The 27,020-nt window shown below is 42.7% G+C and overlaps 1 protein-coding gene across 12 annotated transcripts in view; it reads left to right on the forward strand.

Annotated features, from left to right (window-relative positions):
• SGCD (sarcoglycan delta) overlaps nt 1-27,020 on the forward strand; it is a 316,371-nt gene that overhangs the window by 270,638 nt on the left and 18,713 nt on the right. For all 12 annotated transcript variants that reach the window (XM_021552248.3, XM_021552246.3, XM_077786667.2 and 9 more), the window contains one exon: nt 4,956-5,028. In XM_021552248.3, the coding sequence (XP_021407923.1) occupies nt 4,956-5,028 (73 nt within the window). The remainder of the gene's footprint in view (nt 1-4,955; nt 5,029-27,020) is intronic.

Here is a 27,020-nt window from a genome sequence, read left to right on the forward strand (position 1 = left end):
ACTGTTTATGAACATTTATCGGTGGTAAATTACACAGTGTCAGAAGAGGGAATCAGTATAATAGAAGCCTCTCTGATATAATACTGTGAGAAAGAATAATTTATTGCCTAGGGATGTACAGTACAGTGTGTTTAAATCCTAATGATATTACTGTTTTCTTCTGTCTTTGGCTAATTTCACCTAAGTTACCCTTAGCAGCAGCAGAGAGTCTCATATGATGAAGAAAAAAATTAGTACTTTGCAATGAAATAGAAATTTTCTGTATGCGTTTTTCATGGCAGATAGAAAATGGTTTAATAACAGATAATTCAGGAAGCAGAAACTTTGTTGTACAATAATAAATGTAGGTTACATTAGCTTTATACTCAGTAAAAGAGGAAGAGGGATGGAGCAGCTTTGATTGAAAAGGGAGATTGTAACAGCTGATTCTTGAACTGTTGGAGCTGTTAATACCATTTACCAAAACCCATCATTTCTCAGGTAGAGGACAGCGAAAGTAAGACTAAAGGAATGCTAGACTAGAAGGAAATTGCTGGTCCTGAGAATACTGCCCCTTGGTTCTGAGACACCACATCTTCCAGTCAGAAATTAGTCAGATATTTCATACTGTCTGTCCCATCTATCTGAAAAGCTGCTCCCATTGTAGCTCCTCTTTTGGCTAGAAAACCCTCACTTTCCTTCCCAGATACACTCAGGACCAGTTCACTGCCACTCATCTTGTTGTCACAGGCCCCAGCTGGGTGATAATTAGCATAGACTTAATGATTGCAGAAGGCTGATCAATTGCTTTATTATCTCATCCTAATACTATATTATCCTATATTTAACTAAAAAACTCAGTAACCCTTGCAGCCAGTCCAGTACAGCTTTGGCCTAATTGGCCAATCCATGCAAACGCCATCCAGTGTCCAATTAACAAATCACCCTTTGGTAAATAAACCTCCATAACACATTCCACATGTGCACAACAGCAGGTGCAACAAGGGGAGATAAGAATTGTTTCTAATCCCTTTCTCTGATCTTCTCACAGCCTTTCATGAGAAAGTCTGTGCCTGCTCTCTGTGGCCAGAGAGCTGCTGCCACACTCATCTGAGCACTGGCTCCCATATAAACATGGGCTTGGAGCCAATGGTTCTCTTCCCTTGCTGTTATTTACCCTCTGATGTGTTTATGCACAGCATGAGTATCCTTCCTCAGCACATCATGCTGCTCAGCCACACAGCCAAGTCCTTCCAGGCTTCTTTTGTAGGACAGATTTCTGTTTGTGCAGTCATGAGAGTTTTTCCTCTCTGGGGATGAGCAGGGGGGGCACACAATAGTTTGGGGATTCACTGATGATTCTTAAAATAATGCGGTTTCCTTTTTATTTTGTGTTCCTTTTAGACTTTCTTCTTGCCTTTCAGTTTAATGTTGACTTTGACTCTCTCACTGCCATGAATCATGAGCAGCATTCAGCTTTTATCCAGGGATATTATATCTTGGAAGCCTCCAACATGTAGAAGAAATTTTTACTGCTTTCTAAGCACATGACCTTGGACTTCATATTTTCAACCATTTGCTACCCTGTAACATCCCAGTTTCCTTCAGCAGAGCTGGAATAACCCAATTCAGTGACAACAGCACATTTCCCTCAAACTTTCCTTCGTTTTTTTGCCAAAGCCTTGAGTCACAGTGGGATTCCATGATCTGCAGAGTTTTTTCCAACATAAGTGATTCGTGATACTAAAACCACTAAATGAGGTCACTTCCTCCAGCCTTCACTTTCAATACCATCCTACACTGGTGCTGTCAGAGCCTGGCTGGGACTTCCACAGGGGCCAGAAGCCAAACTTTGACACAAATGTCCAGTGGAACTGAATTAATCCAAGGCAGTTTTTCCCTTTGGGAACTGCTGATCCTACAGGCAGAGATTGAGAAGCTCCAGCATGGAATAGAGGGGGCTGGAGGGAGGGGGCATGTTTGAAGTCCAGAAAATTCCCAATAGCACAGAAAGAAGAGGATGGTTCTTTACTGAAATAATCAGGTAGTGGGGTGAAACCAAAGGGAGAACTTCCCCAGAGTGTTTAATTCATCCATCAGAGCCCCCTGCTAGAAAGGGGGACAATTAGGATGAGGATTAGGTGAGGTGAGGGAAGTTAATCAGTGTTTCTGATAAACTTTCTCTGCCAACTCAAGGGGCCCTCAGCTGCTGACAGCCAGAGCCAAGGGAGGGATGTCTCAGTCCTGGTCCCTCAGCATCCCCTCGTGGCTGATGTCCTGCTCAGTGACAGACAGGTGGCCCTTTGGGGGATTCTGTGTTATTAAAGAAGAATATGAATTATACAGTCAAAGCAGAAAACCTTATCAAGGCAGGTAGCATTCACTTCAAATTCGGATCAAAGGAGAGAAACAGAAGGTTTTGGAAATCTCATTCCTGTTCCCAGTGCATGAGGGACTTTTTAATGGATCTGGCAAGAAGAGAGACAGGAAAAGAGGGTTTGAGAACTGTGTAGGGAAGGGAAAACAAGAAAAGGGAGGAAACGAATACCCAACTCTTTCATTTTCAACCTTCTTGAAATTACTGCATTGAGGTTTTCATTGACCTTGTTTCCAAAATTGCTTCTTGCATTTAAACTAAAAAAATGAAAGCCTGTAAAACCCCAAGTTTAGAAATAAGTTAAAGTTTCTCCTAATTCTGCACACACTTCTGGTTACAGGCAGGTAGTTATTTTGAGCTTGTATGACTTGAGTATCCAATTTAAGGTGTCTAAAAATTAATTTAAATGCCCAGCATAAAGTCACCATTTAAGCCATGTGTGTGGAAGGGGTACAAGAATATCTCTGTGCATCTCTCCAGCTGAACCTTCTCATCCTCCTTCCCTCAAAAATCACTGTTTTATTATGCAGATAAGTGCAGGCTGGATGTTTTGCTACATTTCATTGCAAAGCCAAGAGCCAAGGCAATCGTGTTGGATAAAGCAGAGATTTAAATCATTTGGAAACTGTTGAGAGAGGACAGATCTGATAGTAACAACCTTCATGGTTGGCAAGTTTCAGCTGCTTATGACAACTTGTAACAATGAAAGCTTATAGTAAGGTTAAAAGCTCAATATCTGTATTGTGCCATAGGATCAGCCTCAATCCCCAAGTATAAACCTTCAAACTTTAGGCTGCTTTTATCATCTTTGAGTTTACTTTGTTTTTTTCTGGGTTAAAAAGAGTTGGTTAGTTTTTTTATAAATGTTAGACTGCCTGTTTTCATTCTGATTTTTTTTTCTTTAACACATTGGGACAGCTTAGTTAATTTATTTCAGTGCAAAGAAAGTGTAGTCATACTGCAGTCATAGGTGTTTCTCACTTATGGCAGCAGTTACAGCAGGATATTGTCTTGACATGTTTTGGACCATCTCAGAACATCTGTTATTCTGTAATGATGACTTTCAAACTAACACAGGGAACAGTTACGATCGCAGTGTTAGTTAGGAATGCTTTCAAACTGTACATGTAAAAGTTTTCATCAGGATCTGTAGTTTGCACCAATAACTTTATCAGTCTAAAATCTAAAGAAATAAAAAAACACCACCAGCGCTGTCTGCATGCTGACACTGAAATTGCTGTGATGACTGCAGATAAAGAGTGACTAATTGTTCACAGTGTGTCTGAAGGCAAGACTACAGGTTTGAATTTTAGAATATAGGTCATACTTGCTCATTGGCTTGGCAGCTATATATTGGAGAACAGGAACATTAATTTATAGTGCACACACTCTGTGTGTGAGGCAGTTAGTGCCACTCTCAGCTGTGTTTTAATTGGAAGTTTCAGTGGGAGCAGGAACGTGATGTTCTGCAGCAGAGAGTCGGTGACAGCACCTGGGGACTCCTGTGCTCCAACAGAGTCTTTTGAAAGTAGAACAGGTTCAGGGAAAAAAAAAAAAAAAAACAAAAACAAAACAGGAGTCCCAAAAATTTGCTTCATAGTGATTGATTCAGAAAGCCCAGAACTTCTCAGAGAATCAGAGCAGGTTGGGGGGGTTGGGTCACCATCAGTGCCTGACTAAAGTCTCCTCATGCGAGTCTGGGTGGCACACAAGGACTCGAGAATATTCAGTGGCTGAAGATGAATTGAGACCATTTTGGATTAAATGCACATTTTAAATGAGAACAGTCAGTGGAGAGGGTTGCCAGAGGGTGGCAGGGCTTTGGCTTACAGCAAAGAGAGAGCAGGGGTTGATCACAAAATATGGACCCAGTTCAGGGATGGCTGGGTGAAGTGGCCCAGCTGGGCTGTGCAGGTGGCCCTGAAGAGGATTGCAGTGGTCTGGAACTTAGACAAGCTGTTTGTGGTACCCAGCAGTTCACAGGTCTAAAGCCAGTCAGCAAATGGGGCAGTGCAGCTTCCCCATTGTCTCTGAGAGAAGAGGGAATGAGCAGAAGTTAAATAATTTCTGGGTCACACACTGGACTGGTGGCCAGGCTGGGACTGGGGCAGAGTCTGCTTGTGCTGCTCTGCATGAGGGTGCAGCTCCCTCCTTTTCCCCAGGCAGGAGCACAGCCTGGGGAAAAGTCAAAATCTGCTTTTCTCCCTTGAGTATCTCTGAGAGCCCAGCAAAATAAATGATGTGGTGACATGCATCCAGGTTCTTCCATGGGGGATGTAGCTGGATTAGATGCCTGGTTAGCAAAGGGTGTCTTTTCCAAGCTCCCTGCATCAGCTGGGCCAGCAGACTCTCCCCAAGTTGGGGTGCAAGCACCAACTTTTCCAGCCAGAGTGCAGTTTACAGGCAAACCCCACGTGTGATCATGGCAACCCATTGAAAATGATAAGGTCTGGCTTTTCTGGGGACAGAAGGGATGTGCTAGAAAGACATGGGGTCAGGCAATGAGTTAAATTGCACCTAGGTATGATTTGACAATCACTCCCCTGATAACAGCTCATAATGTTTACAATTTGTCTTCTGTTTTGTTTTGTGATTTCAGGAGCAGAAGGCACAGTGTTCCCTAAATCTATAGAAACTCCCAATGTCAGGGCAGACCCCTTCAAGGAACTAAGGTAAACATTGGAATATGGTTTAATGTTAACTCAGTGAAGCCTTGTTGGAGTTGTGCTTACTGCTGGGCATCATTCCTGCTTTTGCATAAGAGCTTGGGGGTTCTCGTTGGAAGGCATCACATGAGAGGATGCCATGGAAGAGATATTATTTACATGTGATATGACTAAACTAAAGGCAATCACAGGTCATGAGAGCAGCATTTCTGCTCTGCGATATGCTCTGCATACCCTGGGCTCAGCATTTGGAAAAGAAAAATAGAGTAACCTCTTCCTGGTTGTGCAGGGAGGTGCTGAAGGCTGTGCAGGATCAGAGAGAGTAGCAGCAAGCAAAAGGATAATGCTCTCCAGTATTATCTGACTTGCAGAATTGCAAACCCTCACAGCTGTGCACATGTGTAACTGCTGGCACTTGCAGAGGTGCCACTTGCTGTGTGCCATGGAGGGATAAACAGCACAGCTCCTGGGAGCCAGCTCTGCCCTCAAGCTAAGGTTGGGTGTTGTATTTACTTTATTTTTTAAAATAATTTTTAAAAAATGTGTGGCACTACAGGTTAACTTGAATGACTAGTCACTGGAAAGATACTGATCATATGGCCTAAAAAATTATTGGCTGAATCTCTTGATGTCTTCTGACCAAGAGTGCTGTAGGGGTTTGCCTCAATAACTCAAATCACCCCTCCTTAGAAAAAGAGAGAGAAAAATACTATAAATAAATAAATGGAGAAGGACATTTTGTCTTTAAATCTTGGGCTGCCAACTCTCCTTTGCTGGAAAGTGCTGGGGAAGGAGCAATCCTGAGCCAGCTGAAGTTGAGCACGAGCGTTGCTGATTTCCTGCAGATTCAGGGGGCTGAGAGAGAGAACCTCTCATGGATTCCCTGCTCTGATACCAGGGATACTTATGGCCCAGCTAGGTCACCAGGGAAGATGAAGAATCTGCCTTCCCTTGGGTCTGTCTCTACCTTTCGGTTTCCCCCAGGAAACCCTTTAATTGTTCCAGTTTCCCACTCTGGATCATCTGTCAGACAGCAGGAGCAGTGGAGGCGTGATTGGGTTTGTTATGAAAGTTTGTTCTCTTCCTCCAGGCAGTGACTTTAACCCTGCCTCGTGCTTTCCCCAGTTTGGGTCTGCTTCCTTTAAAAAAAGAGGAAATGTGGTCTTGGCTCACTCTGACATGCAGCTGGCAGGGCAGCTCCAAGGGCTGGTGTGGGGAAAAAGAGATGTGAGGAAAGGTGTGGTGGGGCAAGGCTGTCATTTCCCTGGAAAAGCCAAGGAAAGGCGCCAGCAAATGGATTTCTAGGTGACTTCCAGGTGACAAAGGCTTTCTGGCACATCCTATGTTGACTGACATTTTCATCTTAAAACAAAAACCAAAAAAACCTGCAAGATCATGGTTAAAATACCCAATAACATCTCTAAAATTTACAAGAACCAAAATTTACAAAACCACATTTTGAGTAGTACAAAAGGGATGTAAGATTTAGATCCAAGTTTGTGATTATTTAAGACTTTTCTAAAATGGGAACGAGGGGAAAAGCCAAGTAAGTGCAGTCATACTGGAGGAGAAAAATATTAATTGAAAGACCCTTAATCTGATTGACTGTGCTTCTGTTCCAAAGCAAATTAAACTAAATGAAATTGAAATGAATTAATGACAGTATCCATGCAAGGGATTGATTCAGTAGATTTGATCTGCTTTAAATTCATGTTGTTATTTCACTTGTTTTATGTGGAGATTTGTTAGGTATCTGATTTCCTTTCAAATTAGTGGACTGGGTGAAAAAAATCCTTTAAAATCTGTTGTGGCTTTTGTATTTTTTTTTTTTTAAGGAAAATTATTGAATAGAATTTCCCTGGGAGGGAAAAAAGTCCCAGAAAGTCCTAAAATACTTTGTGTGCTTCTGACAAGTTTATCTTGGCAAAACCAAATGTTTTTACAGCATCCTGAGGAGAAAAGAGCCAGTGGTGGCAGTGTGTAGGGAAAGCAAGGTTTTCCAAGAACAAATGCTCTACTGCTCCCCAGACCAAGATCCATCCATCTCTCTCTACATGTTGGATCACTGGCTGATTCTTAGGTAAAACGGTGCCTTTTGGGGGCAGTACCGAGTTAATAGTGAAAATAATCTTACTCTGAGGGGAGATTTTTTCCTTCCTTCCTATTTTGATAGCAGAGTGTGTGCATAAGGTGTCCTTTTTGCCTATTTACAAAGATGCTGCAGTGAAATGGGGCTGGGCGAGATGGGCCCCGAGCTGGCACACATTGCAGGGAAAGCAGCAGTGAAATCACACACTCAGTAGCTGGCTTGCCTCTAAAAGACCTTTTTCTGCAATAAATAGTGCCTTCCTTTCTGCTTAGGCTGAACTTCTCCGCTGGAAAGTGCACATTCAGCTGCTGCAGGTGCCCCCAGGCACCACAGCCCCCGTTTTTCTCCTAAACCAAGGATTATGATCAGTTTGGTGACTTCTCCCTTTGCTCTTGTCAGTGCCCACTCTGGTTCTTTTGTTGGATTTCAAAATGAGGTGGCAGGGATTGTTGGTGTCACAAAGAGAGGAGAGCAGAGAGGAGAGCAGCTGCTCGGTCCCTGTCTCACAAATGGGATGCTTGCAGAATTAGGATTTATTATCTGTCTGTATCAGACAAGCAAAAAGCAAGAGACACAGAGAAACAAACATCCATGCAAATCCAGATCAGAGACAAGATGCAAAGCCTTCTTCTGCATATTCTTTGAACCAACAGCATAAAAGAAAAGGTGCAAAGTCATTGTACTCTAACCAATAAGAAAAGGACCCACGTGGGTTTTACATTAACAAAAGGACTTGTATGAACCTCAAATAATACACAATAATTCATTATATAAGATTGAAACTTTTTCTGTCTTTGCAAAGCATATATCTAGGACTTTTCACATCTCTAACTATCAATAAGTTCTTGTTTATTCTTGTTCCTTATTATAAATATAAATGTATTCACTTGGTTCTTATTTTCCTAGCTTTCCATGAGAAGGTTTTGAAATTTCCCATCCTTTCTCAGCTTTATGTCTACTTTCTGGGGGCTTTTTGCACTTTCTAAAATCTTTTACCTTTTTATATTCCTACACTGTCACACCTGGAAGTCATGTCCTCCTTGCCTTCCTCCTCTCCTGGACAGACAGACAGAGAGACTGATTCCCTGGCAGGATAGACAGACTGATTTCCTGGCAGGACGTGCCACTCATCTCCCCAAGGCCTTCAGTCACACCTGGGTGTCACCACAGCTGACAGGACACTTGTTCTCACCAGACTTTCTGTCCCTTTGGCTGGTGAATGGTTTCCATAATTCAGCTATATTGCTAAATCAGCTGCTCTTTCAGGTGCTCATCATCCTGGTCATCCTCTTCACTCACTTTTTAAAACACTTCTGCAGTGGTTTCAGAGAGAATCCCAGTGGGAATATGTGCACAGCCTTTTCCTGACATGCTACACCCCTCTCAAGGCTCCAGAAATTGCTTTTGTGCTTGTTTGAGCCAGCACTGGACTTTGCAGCAGACAGACTCACAAGCTCTAAAACATTCCTGCTCAGTGTCCACTGTGGCAGGAATGCCAGAGCTCATTAATATCTTGTTTAATGCACAGTGTAATTAACAGCTCATGTTTCCCACCTAGGCTCTGGAATATTCTTTAATAGGGACCTAAAAACTAGTGATGGCTGATAAATTTTTGATTTACTTTTGTCAACTTCTTCATGTTTTTACATATTTAAGGTAATTGTGTTTGTTGGGTTCTAAACTGGTCAAAAGCTGTAAAAAGGAAAGCAAACAAATCCAAATTAATTTTAAATACTTAGGATGTTTAGTATTACCATCTGGTATCGTCCCAAAATAGTTTAGGGGGAGGGCTTGGGAGATTTGTTTGGACATTGAAATATTTGTACTCATCTGCATTGACGCTTTTTAAAGCAGGTTGGTGCCTTTGACATATGGTAATGTGATTGCTTATGTATAAAAGTTAAATTCAATATGACCTTTTCTCACTGGATTATTTGAGTAGCACCCGAGTAACTTGTCAAGAGGCTGCCTTGAGAACCTCTCCTTGACATTGGCAGGAATCACCTGCCTTTTTCTATTTACATTCCTCCAAAAAACAAACACATGCCAGAGATGCAAACAGAAGTTGTCCATCAAACACCAGATCAGCACTCTGCAGAGGTGAGGGATAAAGGCTGGACTAGCCAGAAGAAGGAAGAAGGAAATAGTTTGAGGGGAAGGGATTAAAAGGTGAAATGTAAGATAAAAGTATCAGGAGGATGCTGTTAAAGTGCCAAGTGCTGGAGGCTGGGGACAGGGTGGGGTTGGAGCAGAACTGTCTTAAGTACCAATGTCCAGGTCGTGCTGCAGCTTGGAAACCTGCTCTAGGGAATTTCTGTTCCCAGAGTTAAATAAAAAGAAGTCAGACAGCATGAAATTCACTCCATGAGAGGCAAGAACACACCTGGAATTCCTCCACAGATATTGCAGGTTGAAAATGCAGTAAATTGCTAATCCAAGGCCAGGAAACAGGGGATGGCTGTTTTTTCTATAATGCACAAATATAGTTAAAGGAGAATTAATCCCTTGGGCTTAAAGGGGTAATTTTAGGCTAAAATTAATTATGAAGCACTGAGAGCACAAAATGGCAGATGAAATGTGCTTGCTGCTTGATTTTATTAGTGCAATTCCACCTTACCACATGGAGTACTGAACTATCCAAATAGTCCAAGTGAGACCTATTGTAACAAAAAACAATTTAAATGCAGTGCTGAGCTAAGGTAACAATACTCATTTTGAAAAAAAAAAAAAATTCTTACCAAGTTAAGGTTTCTGTCAGCTGTGTTTCACGAGGCACCATAGATAAGTAGGAACAAAAATAATGTTTCTGTCTAAAACCAATTACATTAATAATGATTAAGAGGAGAAAAATTAGAGGAAATGCAAAAAATGAATGGTATGAAAGAGGAAATAATTGGTGAGAAATGAAAGTCATTTATAGAGAGCAATATATGATACTGAAACACTGTTTAGTTCACAGTGAACACTTTTGGATTCCTGTGAGGTGTCAGCAAGGGGGATATGACCACTGTACCCTTCTACAGTGCTGGTGCTATTTTCTGATTGTTTTACCAGCAGGGATGCAATTTATTTCTCTGTTATACCAGTGCAGTCCCAATAATTTTGATACTCCTACCAGCTTAAAAGACAACAGATTTTCCTTGGGATGAGCTTTACCTTCCCACTGTAACAAATATAAATATTTTCAGTTACTTTCAGACAGGTTGAATGTATACAATCCTCTCCACTAAAGCAAACACAATCCTGTTGATATTCAGCTAAAAGGAGGCACCAGGTTCTTGGTTTCTAAACTTCAGGCTAATTTCAGTGGTCTTTGGTGAGTTGCTTTTGAATCCTCATCGCCTCATTTTCTCATTGAGGACACCACATCTGATCTAAAAACTTTCCCATGGCAGCTGAGGCTTCCTGAAATTCTTGCTGCTGGAGAGATTTTCCCAGAGCAGAATTCACACTGATCTTGCAGCCACTTTGCTTTAGTATTTTGTCCTGTTGACATCCCTTCAAATCTGCTGCCTGTCTCTTACAAAAGAGCCAAAAAAGCCACAGCCCTCCCAAGCCCAAGGCAGCCTTTCCACAGCTTCTTGTGTGCATTAAGGTATATTTTTACCATTGGATATAAGGACTGGAGTTAAGGAAGCAGTTGATTGCTGGGGCTTTCCATCTGTTAAAGTATTTCTCTTGCAAAAAGAAGGAGAGAGGGGTTGTTGTTCCTTTTCCTTACCCCAGCAAACTTTTTAATGTTCTTCCTCTCTTTCACACCCAGCACCAGGAAGGGTGGATTTAGGTCTTGCTGTCCTTTCCTTCCCTGTTTTCAGTGGGTGAAGGCTCAATCTGGATGAGCTGCTCAGGAGGGAAAGGCAGAGGTGTTAGTGGGGCTGTGCTGATTTATCCCAGCTGGATAAATCATGGCTCTGCCCTGTTCCCAGTGCTGCTGATGGCATCTGTCCACAGGCAGATCCTCTTCACAGAGGACTAATGGATGGTGAAGGCAGGTTTGGCAGGAAGGTGCTTTGGACTCAGTGTATTGCTGAAGTAAAAAGAAACTCAGGAAAAAAGGCAAAGCAGCTGGGATTGGTGGTGAAGCAGTGTGCTGGGGTCTTCCCAGAGCCCCCCCTGTCCCCTGTGCTGCTGGCACGTGTGGCTGCAGGAGCCAGCACATTCCAGCAGAGCTTCGTGGCTCTTCAAGTGAAAGCATGAGTGGCAGTAGGGGAAGAAAGGGCAGATTTCTAAAAGAAATTGTTGCCAAACAGCATTGCCTATGGGATAGAGAGCAGTGGGAATATCCCTCTTATTTGCTGGTTGATGCACCAAAAGATGTGGGAAGATATTCAAGATTCATCTTCTTCTGCACATAATTAAGCAGCACAATTGCAGCTCTAGCAATGGCTCCAGACAGAGTCCAGTTTAAATTTTCCTGGGCCCCGAGTAAACCCCGACAGTTGGGTTCATTATTCTCTCTCTGCATTTATTCTGTAGGGGTTTCCTAATGCAAACCAAGTCTTTTCCTGGGAGATATTAATCGTCAGTCCTGGCTGTTATCTCAGATTGAATACCTTTGCTGTGTACAAGATCTGTATCCTGCCTAGCTGCCTTGTGCCCAGGTTTGTCATTAGCTTTCAACAGCAGAATGTCACTTGCTCCATAATCAGAGCATCCATCTGACCTTCGAGTGCTGCTCACAGAGGTGTGTGAGCCAGAAATCCTCTGGGACTTGAGAGAAACCCCATCCCTGTGACAGTCTGAACAGTAAGACATGCAGATGTATCCATTTGAATAACAAAAAAGTGAGCTTGTTTTGCTTTTTTTAACTCTCTGTGCAGTACACTGCTAACCTTGAGTAGAAAATAGATGCTAATAAATGCAAGGTCTTAAAAATGTGAATTATAGCCATTTCACACTCCCCAGCAGACTCACACTGGTGAAATGGCTTAATGCTTAATTACAATGCTTGTCCTTCTCTCAAGTGCAGATGCCATTCCTCAGATAGATTTTTGCAATGACATCTGTGGAAATAAGTTGTGAAACTAATTAGTTATTCATATAATACAGAATATTGACTCCACACTGATTAAAAGGATGTGGTGACACATCTAACATGATGTATCTGTCAGGTAGGTTAGTCTGAGGTGGTATTTTTGGAAGGTCTTACAGAAAATGATGAAAGTACCACTTAGCCTCTGGAATGCAGATGTTTATAGGAAATGTTGCCTTTCATTTACATTTTGAGAATGGTTTAGGAGGACTGCCATGCTCTGAAGTGACATTGTGCCCTGGCATCAGTACCTGGGCTCCAGGCTCTAAGGGCCATTTTTGGGGTACCAACTATAAAAAAGTCTGCAGGTTATTGACTACCTGCAGCCATAAGTGCTCAAAAAGCAATCATTAGACAAGTACCCAGAGAGATGGGCAAGGAAACTGTTGGGTTGTTTTGGTTTTTTTTCAGTGCAAATTGGGCAATGTTTGCCTCGCAGCAGGGCCTGGCTGGAGCTGCTGTTCCTTAGGGCAGTCAGGAGGTGCTGCAGCAGGAATCAGTTGGTGCTGCTGCTTGAGGATCCAGCATTTGTCACGCTCTGTGAAAGCCCCAAAAACCATTCTTTTATCATAACATTTGTACTTGAGATAGAGCTATTTGTACTGAGGGTATTGAGCATGAAATACAGAAGTAAATAGAAAGTTGGCAAGGAAAGCACCTTACCCATCTATCACTGTGATCCCAATCCTTTGCAAATACTGTGATATTTAGGATGTAATCATATTCAAAATGACTGAATAGCTCAGAAGAGAAGATTTTCCTTTGAACACTGTTCTTATCTTAAAGAAATGAGAGGAATGTAATCCACTGAGCACCATGTTTGCTTTTGGGTAGAAAAATACATGGTTTTCTTTAATATTTCTCTCTATCCCTTCATACGTCTCTCCAGCTGTGCATTACATATTTCTAAAACCCCAATGAAGAGCAAAACAGACAAAATAAAAATTTTTGCCTTTTTCAACAGTCAGTACCTTCTTTTAAGAAGGAATATCTCCCTGCTAAGGCTTCACCTGTGAGCCTGGGAGCTGTCTGGCAGGCAGAGCTCCCTGCTCCCACTGTGCTGAGCCCAGCACAGGAACCAGCTGGGATTTCACCTGCTGAACTGCAGCAGTCCACAACCAGCTTCCTGAAAATGAGGCACTGAACACAGACTTCTCATTAACCTAGTACAAAATAGGGAAGGACAGTTCAGACACTTCACTGCCCAGGTGAGGAGTTCCTCAGGGTTTTGTGTCCTACTGCCCTTTGCTGGTGCCAGAGGGTTTGGCTGGGCCAAAGCAATAATGTTTATTAGTGTGAGTGAGGCACTTGGAGCTACAGAAGTCCCCCATGAATAAAAATGATGTTTTTACAAATACACTAATTGTACTTTAGGCAGTAGTTAGGAATCAATAGCTGCTGCATAACCTTATTAAAGAGAGGGGAAATATGTGTCCACAACTACAGTGGGATCCTTCCTTTTGAAAGCAGTATTTTGTATATACTTATTAAGAGAAATGACAAATGTTCACTGTGCCTACAGAATCTTTATTCTGAATTTGTTTCATGTGGAATAGAGTTGCTTTCTTTAGGCCAAACAGGAGTAGCTATGTCCTTTCATCATGAATTGATTTTGTCTTTTTCATGTGTGGTGACTGCCACTGCTCTGCTTCTTTTGTGTATTGTGCAGTATGGATTTATCCCCTGGGTTATTGGGGCACCTCTGCCTCTTTTGTATTGCAATAATTTCTGGCCAAATAGCATTTCTGAGTTCACACTGAAGGACTGTCACTGCCAGCTCTGGAGTGCTGTTTGGAGCCAGCAGGTGGCTTATGAGAATCCCTTCCTAAAAATGACCAGCAGCACAACCTGGCCATTCTTTGCAGAGCCCTGCACAGTCCATAGTTGCTCCCCTGGTCTCTCCTTCATCAAGAATGATAAGAATGCATTATCAGTGTGTGAGCATCAGCTGTGGGCTGCCCTGCCCTTCCTGGGCTCGTTGGCTGGAGGAGGTCGGTGACCCATCTTGCACCTTGTGTCCTGTGAAGGGAGGAAATGGAAATGCAGAAGCTCCTTTGTGCTGTCAGGTGGATTCTCTTTCTCATCTCCAGTTGAGGAAAGCTGAGAGCCCACGGATTTCACAGCCTCACGTCCAGGTTCTGCTGACAGCTCTGAAGCTGGCAGTCCCTGCTCTGCTTCCCAGCTGAATGGTGTTGGAGTGACTCACTGTAAAACAAAGGAGCATTTTTGGGTCCATACTTGTGAAAGCACCGTGTTAAAGGTGGAGCACTGATTTGAAAGGCAAAGTGGTAGCCACAATTTCATCTGTCCCAGAGCTATAAATGCACACCCCAATGCACACACACAGCCTTGCTGGCAAGGAAAATAATGTCCTGCTTCATTTCAGGTGCACAAGAACATCCTTGGATAGAAGAAGCCTTAAAAAAAAAAAAAGAAAAAAAACTTAAAAGCTTTTCCTTGACATGATGCTGTGTGGCTTCAGGGCCATGTGGGAGATGAGGAAGCAGAAATGGGATTGCACCCCAGTAATACTCCAAGAGAAGATGAGTGGCCTCAGGAAAGCCTGAAAAACAGAGAAATACTGTGCAGTTCTCCAGAGAGGAGGAGCAAAAACCCCAGGGTGGGAACAGTAGGTGCAGAAGGAGAGGAGCTCTGCCCTGGCTTAGGGATGAATGTTGGGATCTTGGGACCCTCCTGGCAATTCTTGCTCCAGCTGAAACTCAGCTGCAATTCTCTGTTCTCTGCTGAGTTGACCTCAGTTCATGAGTTATCCCCTGCCTTTTGCAAAACAAAAAGAAAAACACATTCTCTGCCTTCTTGCCTGGTTTCGTGTCATTAAGGAAGGCTGGCTGAGGACATGTTATAAAGTGGCACAAGGGAATCAAGCAGGAAAGTAAACTGAAAAACCCCAAACTTAGGCCATCAAGGATCATAAAAGAGGTTGTAAAGCAGAGAGGAAATGGTCTCCTGGTGAGCTGGAGAACAGCTGATAGGGCTGGATAATGAGGGGATGTGCTGCTCTAAGGAGATGTTCCCTGCCAGTGAACTCAGAGAAAATCTGCTTATATTTGATATAATAAGGACAAAAAACAAGACACAGAGTTTACACTGCTAGTGCTGAAGTGTGTGGCAGTGATAAAAATATGTCATGTCCTGTCCACTTTCTTAAGTATTAGCATTTTAAAAGACAGAGAAAGAAGTAACGTAAAATGTCAATTTAGGGTTTTTTTATTAAGGATTTGCTGTCTTAACTTTAATGAAGGAGTAATAAATATAAATGGATATTAATGGAAGGTTATTAAAGCTGTCTATTTTGATAGAAAATATGCAGTATCTTCTCCTGCAATGCCAGAGGTTAAAGATTATTATTGCTTCCTAAGGCTTCTGAAATTAAATTCTCTCTTATATGACCTAAAAGGTACAATTGAAAATGTGTGCATGTAAAATGGTTTGTAATAAATTCATATTGCAATAAAAGTCTCTTTAGAAAAACAGGATATCTTACAAGAATCAACTGAGGAGCTCTGTCTAAAGAGGGAAGCTTTTTCATAAGCCATTTTGGAAATTCAAATGCTGCCATAAGGATCACCCAGGCAGCACACAGGAACTTGTGAAAAGGTTCTGAGCTTTCAGCCAAAGGTTGAAACCCAGAGTGCTCCAGGTTAAAAACTGACTTTTAACAGGATCTTTTCTGGTTTATGCACTTCTAATTAATTACAAATGACATTTCTGACAGAGCCTCTTAGGGTACAAAAATGAAGTTCTTCATAACTGCTGTTTGCCTCTTTCTAAAGCCTCCATACCTCTAAATACCAGATAATCAATTCTTGTTCCCCTGGAGCAGAAGGATCTGTGCTCAAAGCACAGTGGAAAAAGCCATTCCCAGCTGTACAGTGCCAGGAGATTTGGGCAATTCATCTCTGCTCCTCTCCAAATCCAAACCTGTGGGTGCAAATCCTACTGCAGGCTCTGGATTAATTCATTAAAGCTTTTTAAGCTACAACACTTTGGCAGTGTGGGGTAACCATTATGGTGTTGGTGTTCCTAATAATAGGCTGAATTCTGCAGGCAGAGCCTTGCCTTTATTCAAAGAACAGTTCCCATGAAGCCACAAGGTAATGTTGGCCCTACACAGCACGTTGTGTCCCTTGGTCAATTCTGTATAATTTGCTTCAGTATAAATAGATATTAATGGAAGGTTATTAAAGCTGTTCATTTTGATAGGAAATATGCAGTACCTTCTCCTGCAATGCCAGAGGTTAAAGATTATTATTGCTTCCTAAGGTTTCTGAAATTAAATTCTCTCTCTAACGACTCAAAAGGTGCGATTGAAAATGTGTGCTTGCAGTCACACTGTGTGTAACCACATGGATGTGTTCCTGCAGGAGCTGCACATCTGGAAACAGCCCAGATCCTGAATTCAGCCCTGGGACCTGGAAACTGCCCTAGCCTGGGCCTTGGCCCATCTGTGCCCTCCATAAATGCTCAGTTTTATCTGTATGGGATCAAATTGGTTCTTTCAAGAAGAGAATATTTGGTTGTTTACTTAGGCTCAGTTCCTTATCTCCACCACTGCTTGATCCTTTGCAAAAAACCCAACAGAGTCTTACTGAAAACATCAAGGGCAATACTGCTAAAGAGATGGAAAATGGAACACTAAATCTCTCCCAGTTCCTTTTCTGTTCTTCTCTGCTTAGCATGTGACAAATTTTCTATAACACCCACTAAATATGTTGATTTTATGGGTTCTCAGTTTAGCAGTAGGGCACCATTTAATCTCTCCATCCCTTGGCATTGTGCTGAACACTGAGAGAGGAGCAAGCCATGAATTTGTCAGAAGGTTTTTGCGGAGCTCTGAGGTGCATGGTATTCAAACAACATCACCCCAGGAGTCTAAATCTATGAGTCTAGAGGTTAGTTACAGATAGAAAGAATAAATCAAGCTATAAAAAAGGATACTGCCTTTTAAATGAAGACACTTCAGAGTTCATCATAAACCTCTGACATATATTCAGTCACTCTGCTTGCTGTCACAGACTGAAATATATTTGAAGGTGCCTGCATATTTTATGCTGTAACCTCCGATAAACACATGCACATTTTCAATGATGTTGCATCATCCCTTGTGAGCTGATACGACTTGAAAGGGGAATCACTGCCAGGGAAATGGGAGCTCTGCAGGCAGAGGTGCTCAGAGAGACATGAAAAGTGTTTCTGTGACTCAGTCTGTCAAAATGTCCATGCAATACCAAAGAGAGTGTTGGTTTCATAACCATCACTTGGAGGAAGCTCTCCTCCAGCTGGATGCCAGTTCCCAGTTTCCCAGTGCAGCAAAGCACTGGGAATTCCCTCAGTGGCTGGCCAGGCTGTGGGAGGTTCCAGCACTGGCCAACCTGCCAGTGGGACTGTCCTACAATAAACAATTCTACAGCAAAATAATTGCTGGCTTTGGTTTGAATTTCCAGGGGGAAACAAACAAAGCTCAATATAAACAAAAGCAACATCTGGCTGCTCTTTCAAAGCAATGAAAAGCAAAATCAGCCTTCAAAAGCCAGACTGAAATTCCAGCAGGGCCACTCTAATGGTTCTCTTGCTTCTCAGATGGAGATTATGGCTCTCCTGCAAGACTTATGCAGGGCCAATACTTAAGATTGACCATCCCTTAATTTTTTAGTGTCTGTCAGGAATTAATGGTGTGGCATTGATTTATGGAGCTATCCAGGCCACTTCTGCAGATCTCTCTTGTTTTCAGAGATAAGTATTCTGGGAAGCTGCTGGTGTGTTTGCTATCCATCAGGACCCGTCAGCCACTCTCCATATGGTTTGCTGCAGTCAGAAAAATGCAAAATTCTTCTTAAATGTGTCATTTTCTACAGTTCAAGAAGAGCAGTTTCTGAGAGATGGATTAAGAGTAAAGCAGAGGAGGCAATAATTATTATTAGTCTGTATTTCAAAAAGTAACTGAAGAGGTTTGAGCACCTGAGAGATTAATATTTTTAATCCTTGATTTTTCCAAGTAGGATTGTCCATACTGTATAAATTATCAAGGGGTTACAAGCTGGTAATTTTTTTAAAGAATTGGACATTTCTGGCATTTTATGTAAACTAGAAAAAGAAAAATAGAGGAACCAAATGCAGGAAAAATAAAACAGCTGATGCTTTAAGTGTTTGTGGTCAGTATAAGAGTGTGCAGAGTTTGCATATCTGACTCAGCTACTTGAAAAATGACGGGGTCTACTTTCAGTGAAAGGATGAGGCATGGAGAAGAGACTGGGATGATCAATTATCCCATGAGAATAGTGCAGTGTCCCCCTGTAGCATACCACCAAACGTCTCGTAAAAATCCATGTAATCTTGGCTTCAAAACATGTCAGCATTACCCTGCTTTTTTAACAGATCCATGCCAATGTGTGTAAGTGCTGTATGTAGTAAGGGGGAAGTGATATCTTGGACTTGTTGCTTTATGGGCTTATCTGTCTTCTGTTGGCATTAAAGTTGACACGGTGCCAAACTCAGAAGAGTTTAAATATGTAAATTGGAGAGTTTGGAGAGTGTACAAAGTGTATGGATGGGTAGAGTTGGTGTTGCTTCCCTTCTGAGTAATTACTGATTTATCTTGGTTGACAGAAGAGGTATTTTCCATTCCAAACCTGAATATACTCACAGAGAGGGTGAAGCTGTTGCATTTGTGAGGGTTATAACTTTGAGGGAGGGATCTGTTGGTGCTGCTGGATTTGCCCCTGTGTGCTTTCCCTTCTGCTGTGCCCTGGGGAGTTCAGGGAGCTGTGAGGATGGACAGGTATGAACTGTGCTGCTGAGCAAGTCCCTCAGAAACTGCCATTAGCACAGCTCAGCTTTTCCTGCTCTGCCCTCAGCCAACATAAACATTCCTCAGCTGCTTTTATACATTTTCAGGCCACCAGCACATGCCTGTGCTTTTCCTGAAACTCTACCATTCTGTATCTTGCAATAGGAGAGTTTAGAGCCATTTGAGTTCTGTTTGTGTATTCACAGCCCAGTGGAAGTAAGAGCTGGGTGCATCCCTGTCCCTGAATCCGTGTGGATTGGGATGCCAGGGGTGCCCCATTTCCACACCAAGCTCCCTGACTGCAGCAGCATGTAGCAGCAGTGAGGAGATTGTGATCCAGGGAGGCCACCACCAGCAGCAGGGAATACAGACAATTCTCTGTTGTTTAGCAGGAAAGTCCATTTTATTTCTGCCCCTCCTCCCCACCCCATGTTGGGGGGAGCAGGGGGGCAGAGGCCAGGGGTCTGAGCCGAGAGCAGAGGGAGAGCAGACCCAGGGCTCTGGGTTTTATCAGGTGTCCCATGGGAGGAGTCTTAAAATCAGATTACAGCCTCCTCAGAATGGGAAGGCTCCACAATTTCCCCGTTTATAAATTGGTTAAAACAAGGGGATTCTCAGGAATATGACTTAATGGTTTACAAAACTGAAATGAACATAATTAAGCTGAATTAACAGTAACAGAAAAGCATTTGAGATTTAATTACAGAGAATAAAGTAACAGAAATGATGATACTGAATTAAATGAATACATTTTTGCTAAGTGGGTTAATAGTTCATTCTCCTTTGGCTTTTGATCTTCTCCCCAGAAGGGGTGCTGCTCTTGGTCTCCTCTTTCCCGAGGGGCACAGTCCTCAGTGTTTGAGCTTGGCTTTAGTACTGGTGTTTCTCTTTTGGATCTGGTGATGACTCTGAAGCAAGGAAGGCTGACAGCAGCAGTGGGACAGCGTGCAGCACATGGCAGGGCTGTGGCAGGAACCCACAGCCCTGGGATTGAGAGTCCCACACTTTTCTGACCGAGCCTCCTCAGGACGGGGAGGCTCCACGCCTGACAGCCCTGGGTGCACGGTGCAGGAAGAGCCACGCTGGCTTTGGCACCAGGCAGGCACAATCCTGCAGCTTTGCATGGTTTAGCCTCTCTCGTGTCTTGTTCCAGGTGGAAACATTGCCCATGGATCAGCTGTGCCTGCTGCTCTGCTCCTCAGCAGGCAGTGCTCTCATCACAAGCCTGACGGGCTCCACTGGTAGCTCTGACATCTCCAGCAGCAGAAGGCACTGCTGAAATTGCCTCAGAAGAGCTCACGGTCTCATTTGCCAAGCCTAGTGCCTAAAGTGTAGCCTAGTTCACTCTCTCAGTGGAAAGCAAATAGAAAAATCATTTTCACAGTGCCCAGCAATGTTTATCTTCCAGGTTGGCTGGCCTGCAGTGACATTAGTGTCCCTAGAGCCTCTGAACTTAATGATTTCTAGCTGCTGCCTGCCTGCTTGAAGCGATCCTAGTCCAGCCTCCACTGTGTTCCTCCTGCCAGTCACTATGGGAACAGCAATCAAAGCTCATATTTATGGCTCTGTAGATGTCCAAGGTCATGGAGCACAGGTCTGGTGGGAGCAATTAAAACAGACCTGTCCAGTTATATCTCTTTAAGCTCTCCCCACATTACACCTCTAACTAGAGCAGTAAAGTTAAAGCAGCATGACTGTCAGTATGTGGCTGCTTTTTAGAAGATATCCTTTACAGAGGTAAAGACACTTGGGATGATGTGGAAGCATGCTAAGAGTGAAGTCAGTATTTCTGGATAAAACCTTTCCAGGTTTCATTTCACACCCAGCAGCCCTGGCAGGTGTTCACAAAATTCACAGAATTCACAGAATTCACACAGAATCCCCAGGTTGGAAGAGACCTTAAAGATTGAGTCCAACCCAGCCCCAACACCTCAACTAAACCCTGGCACCCAGTGCCACATCCAGGCTTTCTTTTAAACATATCCAGGCCATTTCAGAACTTTATCAGTCTTTCTGTACAAATCATTTTCCTAATATCCAAACTATATTTCCCTTGATGCATCTTGAGTTCCCACTGGAGTAGCTCAGCCCTCTGAAGCTGGGCTGAAGTGGTTTGGATAAAGCCTTTTGGAGTGGCAGAGGATGTTTGCTCTGGTTTGGGGAGTTTTGTGGTTTCAGTGGTTTCGCTCTGGGTACTCTGTTACTGTCATCGCCTATAAACTAAAAATGGCAAATGTGCATTTTTAAGGTAACAGTAAATGTTGTTTACTCCTGGTGACTTGCCCTATGGCAGAACACAAGGGGGAAGAAAAGGAATAACTGCAGGAATAACTGCAATAAGATGGAGGGAAGAGCTGTAGTGAACTTAATGTCTGAGGGAGAGAGAAGTAATTATTTGGGAATTTCCAGGTTTTGTAAGAGGCAGCTCTTTCTCTGTTCCTGTTTCAGCCAGGGTCACTTTCTGTTGAGGGACCTGTGTGATGGGAGTCATGAACCATTTTCTGGGTTTTATTTGGTTTATTAGAACAAATGTTCTTGTTTCCATGGATCAGCAGGTGAGGACTGGATTCCCTGTTCTGGAGCTGGAGATAACCACTCCTGGCTGCTGGGCCATGGGGGTGGAATGCTGTCACCAGGGGGGTGACAGGCCAGCCCTGGCGTGGAGCCATTGCAAACCTGGAGCTCCAAAAGGTAGAAATGAAAACATTTTTCCCAGTCTTTGCCTCAAAGAACAGGAACATCCCAGCATTTTAAGGAGCTGGAAGGCTTCAAATTCTGCCCTGCCTGGCTGGGTGGCTTTGGTTACTGACACAGAGGAAGACCACAGCAGTAATTTTCATTGGGAAGGTTTTAGAAGTGATGATCATCCATAAAAAATTATTCACATTCCAGTTGTACTGGAGGAATCTAAACAGAGTTAAGTTCTTGCCTGTTTTATTTTTCCTCCTGTTACCTACCAAGCAGACAATCAATAGTGTTAATGTGACTGCTGAGAGGTGCCATGAGGGTGCAGGCAATTCAGAAAAAGCAAGGCATTCCAGGAAAAAAAAAATTATACCTTGCAGCTTTGATCCTTCTTGGTTTCTAAAACCATAAAAACCACCCACAGTTCATATTTTTCTCTTGCAGTGTTTCTTTATTATTATTATTATTATTATTATTATTATTATTATTATTACGTTTGGCTGTGCAAAGGGAGAATTAAGGTTGATTTTAAGGTCCAATTTCCTTTCTCTTGTGTTCCCAAGGTAACTCTGTTGAGTTCTTTTAAGGGCAGTGCTTGGGAAGTCAGTGGGGTGAGATCTGTGCACCTGGGAGCATTCCCACTTCACAAGAGCATCTGGTGAAGTTCCTTGTGGAGGTGATGGCTCAGGACTGTGCTTTGCAGCAGAGGGGCCATTCTGTGAGGGAGTTTGCAATGAGTTGGCTTGGATACTAGGAAAAATCAGCAGCAAAGACTTGTCTGTTTCAATTTGCTGTGTTGGGGAGAATTTTTCCTCCTGGGCTGTGCTGGGCCATCCCCACCAGGCTGCAGGGAACCCAGGGACCACTGGATGTGGTGACAAAGGCACTTAATCTCAGGGCTGGAAATCGAATCCCAGTGCTTCAGCCACAAAGCCAGTTCTCCTACCTGGCTGCCTTTTTTAAATCAAAATAAAATAGTGCAAAGTGAATTGAAAATCACAGCCAAAAACCTGTTCTAGGAAGGGGTTATGCCACTGAGTGGTACAGCAGCTTTTCTGACATCAGTTCTTTTTTGGTTTTTAATCTATTTCACTTCACCTCCATTTGACCTCTTCTATTAGCAACTGGAATTGTCTTTGTTACCTGCTAAAGAGACATCCAGGGGAGGTTATTACAGTCAAAAGGCAGACTTGGCCAAGGAAAGATGGAAGGAACATTGCAAGAGTCAAGAAATGTTGAACATAATCTCATTTTGCTGTGGTTGCCCCAAGGAGCAGGAGAAGAGCTTTCAATGCCCTAAAATGATCAAGGTCAACAACTTGCACTGTGGATGCCAGCAGCAGCACATGGAACATACCAAAGAGCAAAAGGAGAGGCAAAGGAAGGCAGCAGAGCTCCTGGAGACACACACCTGTGAGCAGCAGGGTTTCATAGCTCCCAGTTCCCACCAGGTGAAGCAGGACAGGGCTGTCCCTCCCCCAGGAAGAGGTGGGTTCATGCCAATAGGGCCAAAGGGTGAATTGCCACCGCCAGGCTCAATAGTCTCTTTTGCAGTTCAGAAAAATATCATCTGGTATATCTGCCTCGAAGGACTGCCAAGCCTTACTTCTGAATGCATGTTTTACTCAGGAGTGATTCTGTGCAAAAGATAAACAGAAAACAGTTTTGGTTTTAGCTGAAGATAAATTGATGCTAAGAATATGCAAAACATTCTCTTCCCTACGTTAAAGTGTCCCTTTGGAAGACATCTCTATACTCTCATTTTCAGCAAGTGGGGCTTTTTTTTTCCCTGATCTCTTTATCTCTCTGCTTCTTTCCTCCCTCTACCCTCCCACACAATTCCTTTATTTTCTTCTCTACACCATTTCCCAACCTATTTTGTTTTGCATATTTGAAAGCAAGAAATTAGTTGGAAATCTCAAAGAGCTGTAAGATTTCCGGTTCTACACTATCAAATAGCTTTGAGCCTGATTTGTTCAAATACTCCTCATCCCTCCCATTGCCCTTCCAAACTCCTCTGTGCCAAAAAGGTCACATGAAGGAGCCCTGAGCCTCTCTTAAAGTCTCTGTGCATGGTGGTCTTGCCCATAACTTGGCTGTATTTTAGGGTTCCTCCCAAAGCAAGGCTGTGAATAAGTGATCTGGAGGGGGAAAAATCTTCCCAACTCTCAGCAGGAGCCCAGCACTTTGGAAAAGAGGATGGTGCAGTATTGTTGCATGATAATGGGCTGGATTTGAAGACTCTGGATCTTTTCTGTGCCCTTCCACATGCAGACATGGAGTTACGTTGCTGGTGTGACTTTTGACTGTGAAAGAGGCCCCAGCCTTGTCATATGCATCCCTTTACATTTACAATTTATGCACTTTTACAATTTTTTAAAGTATACTGGGAAAAGGAAATGGTACATCTTCTGCATAAAAATGAAAAGTAACTGAAAACCTGTTATATGCTCTATATAGCTCTGATCAGAGGGGAAAAGATGACTGCAGATTTGTGGTTGACAGCCTTCAGAAAAGGTTCAACAGAGTGTGAAAATTGACATTTAGCAAATAGCAATTCAGTCTTCATTTTTAGTGGAGCTGCTTTAAATAAATGGCAAGGTTTTAAACAAAATGTTTGTTATACTGGATGTTGCTTGTCTCATTACTGCAGTTAATTAAAAGGGGGGACAGTAAGTCAAAGCCAGAGTCAATAAGTTTGTTAATAAAGATTTAATTTGGTGGAATCATTATAAATTGACTGTACAATGAATGGCTATGCCATGGGAATGTGAGTGTCTGAAGATCCATGAATGGGTTTTCAGAAATACCCATCAGGTTGTAGCCAATTTGTCATGCTAAATAAGCTCTTCAAATCCACTTAGGCAAGTGTGTACGTTTCCAAAGGGTGTCACCACTGAGTAGATGGTGCACAAAGACACACCTTTGTTTTTTCAGCAGTTTGGATTTTTTTATTCTGCCATTCCAAATCCTTTTTAGCTTTGTTATTTCTGTATTTCTCATTGTAAGTGATTTACTATTAACACCAGTGCTTTTTAGAAGGAATAGAATAAATCAGCAGAGAGGAGAAAGAGTAAATTATCCCTTCAGTGAGTGCTGGAGGCTGAACCTGAGCACTATCCATGTGAAATTTTAATCCACCTGAGCTTTTTCCTTCATTGCTGACCAAACAGCAGGCAAAACCCCCTGGGCAGACAAACTTCAAAAGTAATTTTAAAAGGAAAATCCAGATTGACATCTCTTCCTCAAGCAGTTCTGATGCAGGAGACTGCATGCAAAGTCTGATGCTCATGACTGCAATATTTGCACAGTGCTGCACCCCTGCCAGTAATTCTCTCAATGGAGTGTGGGTTATCACAGGAAAGCAATTTCTCTGTCAGGGATGATGTGCTGGTCTGCCCTGCAGGATTTTTCAACACTGAAAACCATGAGAATAAGATAAAGAAATTGCATCATGCTGCCTTCTTTAAGAATAAAGCAGAAGAGCAAATCATGCAAGTAGCAGAGATTTGGCCCAGTTTCATCCATGACAGTCACCCCAAAACAGAGCACCATGTACTGTGTGTGTTAACAAATACAAATTGTTCATCCAGCAAGTTTCACCTGACTCGAGTATCCATCTTTTTGTCAGGTTTTAACATTTTAGCCTAACTCAGGTGGCTTTTGTCCTCCTGCCGCCATCCAGCAGCCTGTATGAAATTCAGGAAAAAGCTGATTGAAGCCTGAACTGTTCCCCCAGGACAGCATCGCTGTCCCTGTGCCCGTGGCTCGGGGTTGGCCTGAGATGTGGCCCTGCAGCCTCCTCTGTGATGTGTTCATCCCCTCTGTGTCTTGAGGGCAGCACCTTGTGAGACATTGGGTCGCAAACGGTGGCAGTGGCCCTGAGGAAGAGCCACAACTTTTGGTTTCTGTTTCTTTTTCTCCTCCCCTGGCACTGTGGCAGTGCATCAAGCTAATACCCAATCTTAGCAGCTTCTTCTGCAATTCTGCTTGAAAGGATTTCTTCCAATTTATGCCTTTTAATTAGAAGCTTTCAACCTGTAATTAGAAACTTACACCAGCCCAACCTTTGTTTCTTAAAAAATGCATTTGTGGTTTAGGCAATTATGGTAACATGAAAAGTAATTATTTCTCTCTGTGTGTGAAATGAGCCTGGTCGTTAGTGCAGCCAACAGGAGGAGGAATTTATTTTCTTTCAATTTGTTTTAATTTGTTGCAAGAAGTTATATAATGAACAAAATAAATGGGTGGTTTAGGTAGATGAGGCATGTGTAACTCTGGTTTGGGGAGGCTGTGGGCAGTGGGATCAGAGGCACAGCCACACTGCAAGGCCAAGCCCCCTGGTTACCACACACAGGTTAGCCATGAAGAAATTTCCAGTGTTACTTGAGCAGTTTTGGCCTGGTCCATGTAAACATTCAAGGAGCTGTGGTCAGGTGTTTATAATAAAAATAATTACGGGGTTTTAGGTGCCAGCCAGTGGCATCAGCAGCACTGTGCCTTGGTTTGGGCTCAGCCTGCCTTGTGATAATGTCATTTTCTCTCTCAGTTCTGACTGTGCCCAGCACACAGATGGCTCTGGGTGTCCCAGCTTGTCAGTTCAGGCTGGAAGCTGGGCCACCCCAGGTGAGGAGAGGGACTTTGCAGTCATCTCTACATTTAAAATAGAATCATTATTTTTGCACTTCCGAATCCCTTCTCTGTCTGCTTAATTTGATCATCTTTTTAAACCACATATGTATTTACCACGCATCGTGTTCAACTATCTCCCAATTTCTATGATAATTTCCCTCCTTGATTTATAAGCAACGAATTTTTTTAATTATCCAAATGATTTTAATTTTCTCAGCCATACCTCCACTTTGTTGAACATTAATCTTGCACTTTTTTCTTAGACAATCTCCACTTCTCCAGTTCATAATGGAACTAGATCTCAATAGTATTACACAGTCATTTTTCTCCCTAGATTAATTTGATATGATCTGTTTGATCTCAGGTTTTGTCTTCTAAATACTATATTTGGCTTCTGGTAAACTGTTCCAGAAATTACTTTAAATGTAAAACCACAAACAAAACTACCCTAAGACATTTAAGACAACTTTACATAATTACCTTGCCTTCAGCAATTCCTGTGCTGTAGCATGGTAGGCAATCACAAAGAATTTACAGTTGTATTTTGACTGCTCTGTGTTTTCCTCGTTTTGCTGCTTTTTAGTGTTCTGAATTAGCCTCAGCTAGTGCAAAGTGTACTGGAAGACTGCAGCAGGGGATTTGCAGTGTGGTGGGGGGAACCATATGTTCAAACCTCTCTTCTTGCTGAGGAATGGCATTTTTTTGGAGGGAGAATGAAAGCTGGTTCTCACTACAAACTCCTCTGATTACTC

Source organism: Lonchura striata, chromosome 13, assembly GCF_050655825.1.
Source record: "Lonchura striata isolate lonStrDom1 chromosome 13, ASM5065582v1, whole genome shotgun sequence".
Classification (NCBI taxonomy): domain Eukaryota; kingdom Metazoa; phylum Chordata; class Aves; order Passeriformes; family Estrildidae; genus Lonchura; species Lonchura striata.